The 6,908-nt window shown below is 38.9% G+C and overlaps 1 protein-coding gene across 1 annotated transcript; it reads right to left on the reverse strand.

Moving 5' to 3' along the window:
* bbln (bublin coiled coil protein) lies at window positions 1-5,388 on the reverse strand. The gene is made up of 3 exons (XM_048613737.1): window positions 5,192-5,388; window positions 3,814-3,929; window positions 1-2,577 (listed from the first exon to the last, which is right to left on the reverse strand). Exons 1-3 carry the CDS (start codon window positions 5,262-5,264, stop codon window positions 2,473-2,475), a joined length of 294 nt encoding a protein of 97 aa, XP_048469694.1. The 5' UTR covers window positions 5,265-5,388; the 3' UTR covers window positions 1-2,472.
* Window positions 5,389-6,908: the final 1,520 nt, after the last annotated feature.

The raw sequence follows: 6,908 nt of genomic DNA on the forward strand, positions 1-6,908 counted from the left end.
TAATATTAAATCAACAGCTTTATGAAAACAGAATCAAATATTTATACTTCCATACACAGTAATCTGAGAAATGTGTACACAAAGGGACTAATCAGTCAGCACCTGCACATTACCTGGAACCCTAGGTTAGTCTAAATTACATTAACATTCAAACATGTTGTGCACATAGACAGTTGTATTCAGGCTGGCTCCTGATCTTTTCACAATGTTCTGCCGCAAAATAACAGCATGCACTGTTTCAATTGTTCCTTCACTGCAGCAAACAATCTTATTATCATTTTTTAAAACATCTTTTACATCCTTTAAGAAAATATTAGTAATTCCAGTAGCAGCACAGTGAACCTGTCTGTAATCAAAATCCCAGTTAGAGACAGTGGTAAATTGCTGCACAATTCTGTAAGGAAATGAAAATGATTAACTGTTATAGAAGCTACTTTCACATTCTATGAAAGAATTTTTAAAAACTTGCATTAGTGGCTTCAATTATTTTCACCCCACAAATGCATGTTTTATTTACCTTATAATTGTATGCAAGGGATAGTGCAGGCAATTCAAGCTATGTTGCAATGCACAGGAGTTTAAGACACCTACACAAAAGCTGACCCTGCATGGTGAACGAAGAAAATGAATTTTCTGACAAAATAGATGATGCTCAGAGCGAAAAGTCTTAATGTTTGCTAACACATGTAAATGCTGCAGTAAGGGAATTTGGTGTCACTGAAAAACTAGTGCCAGACAGGAAGAAGGAATGTGCCCCTAAGGATGCCATTGCAATCAGGGGCCAGCCACTGGCCTAATCTTGAGAAGCATGTATTAAAATGAAAATTGTCACCAGAAATGCAATGTATGTAAATAAACTTAGGTGGACCAAATTAAATCTTGAGTCCAGTAAATATTTTACAGCAAGACATTGTTGGCATTGCAACTTGATGGGCAAAAAAAGATCACTGTGGCAGGAGATCAAGATTACAATATAATTAGCAAAATATTTTAATGCCCAAATTACCAGTTTCCAGCAATTCATCAGACAGTGGTAAAAACTGAAGTACTCACGATGCCACAAGTAATATGGATGAAATGCTCATGAATTTCGATACGCCCAAATATTGAAAGGTTTAAAAATAGTTTAGTGAAAACTACAGGACTGGAGGCGAGATTTTTAGTGGTGAGAGCCTACAAGACCGAGGGAACAAAATTTAAGCCTATAATCCATGTCAAACATAAAAATACGCTACAAATCAACTTGCCTGCAGTACTTTATGTGCATGTCCATGACAAGGGTTGGCTGGATGAGGTTGGGATAAAGTTATGGATCAGTAATGTGAAATGGACATTCCAGTGGTCTAGGTAAATGATGCAGTTTATTAGTTTGTGAAAGTTCAGTTCCTACAATCAATGAGATTAAGAGGCACCCCTGTAAAAATCACACCTATGTTGTCAGAGCCTGACACCCATAATTCAACTTTTGGATATATGCCTCTAAAAGTAATTCAAGGATCAAGTTCACATAGATCAGAACAGGTACACAGTGGAAAAAAGAAAAAACTTCACAAAGAGTGGGAATATATGTGCTCCTCCAACTGATATTTCACGTGAAAATCAAAAGAACTTCAGATGCTGTAAATCAGAAACAAACACAGAAGCTCAGCAGGTCTGGCAGCATCTACAAAGAGAAATGAGGGTTAATGTTTCGAGTTTGGTGCCCCTTCCTCAGAACTGAGGAAACCAGACTTGAAACGTTAACTCTGATTTCTCTGCACAGATACTGCCAGATCTGCTGTGCTTTTCCAGCACTTTTTGTGATACCTTGTGTGGTTTTGTCATCAATTCACAGGACCCTAATGGTGCAAAACTATGATCAGGTCATTCAAAAAATGTGGCATGTTAGTTCATTGGTTGCATAAAAAGATGGTTTATTGTGATGGAATGATTCTGAAACCAAAAGTGCTATATCTGATCCTTACACTGACATCATAGGAAAAATGACTCTGAGTGAAGGTGAACTTAAAATTTTGTATGGGATGCCATAGTCAATGAATTTGATGAGTTTTAAAACATTTTCATTGTAGTTAAAGGTTTTGTACAATTAATTTATTGAATAAACTATTTTACATTAATATGAATTACCAGTGCTATGTTTTCATGTTTCAATGTAGAGACCACCCATACTGGCAGTTCATGTTTTATACTTGACATATACATTGACCCCAGTTTTTGGAACAATTTTTGGAGGCTTCAGGGTTGACATATGCGCCAACTGAGTTGAAAACAACAAATGCATTTTGCAAGATATCCTTAAATTCAGAATGACTTGTTATAGAAGCACTTTTTTCCCTGAAAACCATTTTTTCATTGTTACTGAGGATTTGATGGATTTTTCAGTACAGAAATTACAGTATATTGCACAATAGTCCCATTGAGAAATAGCTCTAACAACAGGTTACAGGAACATTCAGTAAAAAGAGAAAACTATTAACAGAAAGAGAGCATAAATCGGAAGGATTGAGCACAAGTTTGGCCCTCATTAGAATACCAGGCACAGTTCTGATCACCAAATTTCTCTCTTGTACTGAGCACCTGAATAAGGGGGAAAAAAAAAACACACAGAATCTAGGAATGTGTACATGAAGAAAAAGTTGATGACTCGGGTAATTTTTGTGGCAGTAGTTAACAAATTATTTGATTTATTAATCCTCATTTTATAAGTTTAATATATGCAAGTTTATATAAGGGAAAAGACCTTACATGGAAAGCAAGATGAAAAAAATAGTTTAGGTTCTTTTTTTTAAAAACACAGAAGACGGGGAATGGTTGGCAGAGGTTTTCACATTTTTTTAAAAAAATTCACTTCAATTTGCAAATTCAAGAGAAAGTTGCATTAAAGAAAAGATTTGCGTTTATACAGCCCTTTTCATGATCATTGGATGCCCCAAACTGCCTTACTGCCAGTGACACACATTTGACATATCGTCACTGGTGTTGTATGTGGGTAATAGAGCACTAATTTTCACACAGCAAACTCCTACAAACAACAATGTGGTAAATGACAAACTGAAGCTGATTAAGGAATAAATATTAGTTGGCCTACAAGGAAAAACTCTCCTACTCTGAAATTTCCATCCACCTGAGAAGGCAGGGCCGCAGCTTAAAACTTAAGAGAGACAGCACCTCTGTCAGTGCAGAACTTCTTAAGTATTACATTGAAACATCAGTCTCTGTTGTGTTCACATTTCCGGTCTGGAACTTGAACCTACAACCTTGTGATTCAAGATGAAAGAGAGTGTTACTCTTTGAACCGCTACTTACAGAGAAAAAAAATCTTTTTCAGTGGAGGCAGGATCCTGGGGTTTGACCTTCTCCAAATCACTAGGACTAGTCAGATGAACTTCAGGTATCCCATCAGGTCAAACATTCAACTTTTTTAGATCTTTGAATCCCACTGAAATAGAATTTCTTATTGCAATATTGCAACTCATAAGTGGAAGATACACAACATGGCATCTGTTACAAATGAGCTTCCTCCTAAAAGGAACAGGAATTTCAAAGCCAAAACCGACTGGAAGAGGTCAAAAGTAAACAAAGTTATCACAGGTAGAACTGCAACTCAATGATTAAAACTAGCCAGTGTTTCTGTCACAGGAAAGTAAAGTGACTAGCAATGGTTACAGCTAATTAACATTTGCTTTTAAAATGCTTAAGCAGGACATGTAATATTACAGCTTGATACAGAGACGGTGATCAAATTTGAGAGTTGTGGTCCTGGGAGTCTTTTGGGGCTGTTGCCTGTACTTGTTGCCTGAATTCCATCCTCACCTGGCGATTTGACTCCAGCAATTCTCGAAGTTTTGCATTTAAAACATCATTTTTCTCCTCAAGGTTGTCCAGGCAAGAGTTGATCTGGTCAAGCATCAAATTGAGTGCAGCGTATTCTGCCAAAAGAGGGTGGGAGTGAGGTGAAGAATACAATATTTCACTGTCAGTAGAACTAGTTACAAAACAAAAAGGAACACACATTTATGCTCTGCCTTTCTCTACATAAGATTTTTATTTGTATATTTTTCACCTCCCAAGGTATTAAAACAGCTGGGCTTAGAGCTACTTGATCTAGCAAATATATTTGCTCGAAACTAAGAGATACCTATATTAGCCTGATGCAGGATTTCACAAAGAGGGGGTTGGGACTCCAAATGGCTCACAAGCTTAGAAGCAGCAGTGATCATTGCAGAACTCTGACTAAATTATAGCAGCTTTGCTCCAGCTTCGACAGGCTCGTGCTCTCACAAATCCACAGCAGCACCCTACTCTGCTGTCACTCAGGGAAAAAGTCTGGGAAGCAATGCACTAAGGACTGCCACCAGTGTCAATGTCAACACAATAACTTGCATTCACAATCTTTGGACATCCTATGGCACTTTAAACCAAATTAAGTAGTTTTCAGGTGTGGTCACTGTTTAAATGCAAGAAACACTTCACACAATTTGAATGCAGTGAGATCACACATGCAGCAACTTGATGTTAATGGAGAGTTTAAATATTCACCAGGATATTGGGGATTATTGCTCTACTCTTCATCATTGACTGGATCTCAGTCAGATAACATTTTCATCTGAAAGATTTCACCTCCGACAATACAGCACACCCTAGGTGGATAAGTAAAGTGAAGGCTGAATTCTGCAAGTGACATAGAGATGTACAGAAAAAAAAACCAACCAACCAGACCTTTCAGTCCAACTTGTTCATACCGACAGATATCCTAGATAAATCTCATCCCATTTGGCCCAAATCCCTCTAAACCCTTCCCATTCATATACCCATCCAGATGCCTTTTAAATGTAATTGTACCAGCCTCCACCACTTCCTCTGGCAGCTCATTCCATACATGCACCATCCTCTGCGTGAAAAGTCACCCCTTTGTTCCCTTTTAAATCTTTCTCCTCTCGCCTTAAACCTATGCTCTTTAGTTTTGGACTCCCATAGCCTTGGGACCTTGACAATTCACCCTATCCAGGCCCCTCATGATTTTTATAAGGTCACCCCCAAACCCATCTCAGGGCCTTCATGAAGGTGTCTAGTGGGGGTCCTATCGAAGGGTTTTGAGGAGGATGAGGGGGATGCGTAGGGAGCTGGATCTAGTGAATGGGATTTATTTGGGGGTGGGGGGGTCCGGTCGGATCCCTGTCCTGGGGTTTACCTTCCTCAGACGCCTCAACCTCCTCCTCCTCCTGCCCCACAGTGACACTCGGTTCCCCGTTCGGCCCCGACATGTTGGAGAAGCTGAGATCGGAATCAGGGGCAGACGCCGCTGCCCCAAGGTTCGCCCCGCGTCTCTTAAAAACGTCACCCCTGACCTCAAAATGTAACAAACTCTCAGCTGTTCAAGGCCCCAATAGCGCGTGTCCCGGAAATGCCTATAAACAATCTTCTCCACCTCTCCCCATTATAACACCCCTGATAAAATAGGACAAAAATTTTTTTTTTTCAATTCTAAGTATAACTTGAATCCTTTTTCTTTAAAATAAAATGATGACAGGCACAGAAGAAGCCATCCATTATGGGGCCCGTTTGGACAGATTGATACTCAGTTAAAGGGGTAAATCATAACCTTAAATTGATTTCCAGAAAAAAAACATGAAAACGGAGTAAAGTGGAACAATAGGTAACGAATTAGAACTGCTACAGTTTTTGAGATGATATAAAATATCCTTGCATTTATATTGTATCTTTCATGACGTCAGTGTATTCCACAGCATCTTCAAACAAGCATCTATTTAATAACTAATCATAGAACATAAAACAGTACAGCACAGTACAGGCCCACGATGTTGTGCCGAACTTTTACCCTAAACCTAAGGTCTATCTAACCTCCAACCCTACCTTATACTATCATCCATAATCACTGTTGTAACTTCTTCACTGTTCATCAAAATAGTGGCGTGGAATCTTTTATGGCTATCTGATTGTGCCTTGGTTTAAGATCCCACCTCAAAGACAGTACCGTGTCTCCAATGCACCTCCCACAGTACTTTACTAAGAGTTTTGGTTTGGATTTTGAATTCAAATCTCTGTGGTGTGGTGCTTGATTATATAACTCTCTGTCATGAGTGGGCCATCATGGCCTGATCTGGGTTTATATGCTTTATTATATATCAATTGCTCAATCTCAATTGCCAAAGAAAATACTGGCCACCTGTCTCTCAAAGTTGCTGTCATTGTTAAGCCCCATCACATGCGCGAAGATTTAAAGATCCAAGTTAGTAATCAGGATTCAGAACTTGAAACAAAAACAGAAGTTTCTGAAGAAACTCAGCAGGTCTGACAGTATCTGTGGACAGAAAGCAGAGTTAATGTTTCAAGTCCAGGGACCTTCCTTAAGAACTTGCTGCTCACCATCCTGACTTGGAAATATATTGCCGTTCCTTCAGTGTCACTGGGGCAAAATCCTAGAATTCCCTCCCTAAGGGCATTGAAGGTCTACCTACAGCAGAAGGATTTGGGCAGCTCAAGAAGGCAGCTAGGAACGGCCATTTAATACTTGGTCTAGCCAGTGATGCCCACATCACAAAGAATTAATTTTTAAAAATAGTAATATCTCGTAGATAATGATCTATAACTAATATGTCATTTGAACAAAATGCCCATTGACCTGAAATAAGTTTGAAAATCATTGCTGTCTGGTCATCAAGGGATTTGGGGATAAAGTGGGGCAGTAGAATTGAGGTAAAAGATCTAATCAAGTGGCAGAGCAGGCTGTGTGATTTCCCCATTTTCCCATTTTGCATGTTCACTAAGCTGCTTGAATGTGACCTTTATTGTAAGGTGACAAATGCTAACAAAGTTTTGATTTAATTCATCAAGTTTTCTTTTATTTGCCTGCTTTGGCCTTTATTCATTGTGTCTCTCATAAGAAG

This window comes from Rhincodon typus, chromosome 28 (assembly GCF_021869965.1).
Source record: "Rhincodon typus isolate 14 chromosome 28, sRhiTyp1.1, whole genome shotgun sequence".
NCBI classification, from domain to species: Eukaryota; Metazoa; Chordata; class Chondrichthyes; order Orectolobiformes; family Rhincodontidae; genus Rhincodon; species Rhincodon typus.

Coding starts and splice junctions, on each gene's coding strand:
- bbln (XM_048613737.1), bottom strand. CDS start 5,264: ATGTCGGGGCCGAACGGGGAACCGAGTGTCACTGTGGGGCAGGAGGAG. Junction 3,930..5,191: donor GGTTGAGGCGTCTGAGGAAG/GTAAACCCCAGG, acceptor CTCTTTTGGCAG/AATACGCTGCACTCAATTTG. Junction 2,578..3,813: donor TGCTGGAGTCAAATCGCCAG/GTGAGGATGGAA, acceptor CCCCTTATTCAG/GTGCTCAGTACAAGAGAGAA.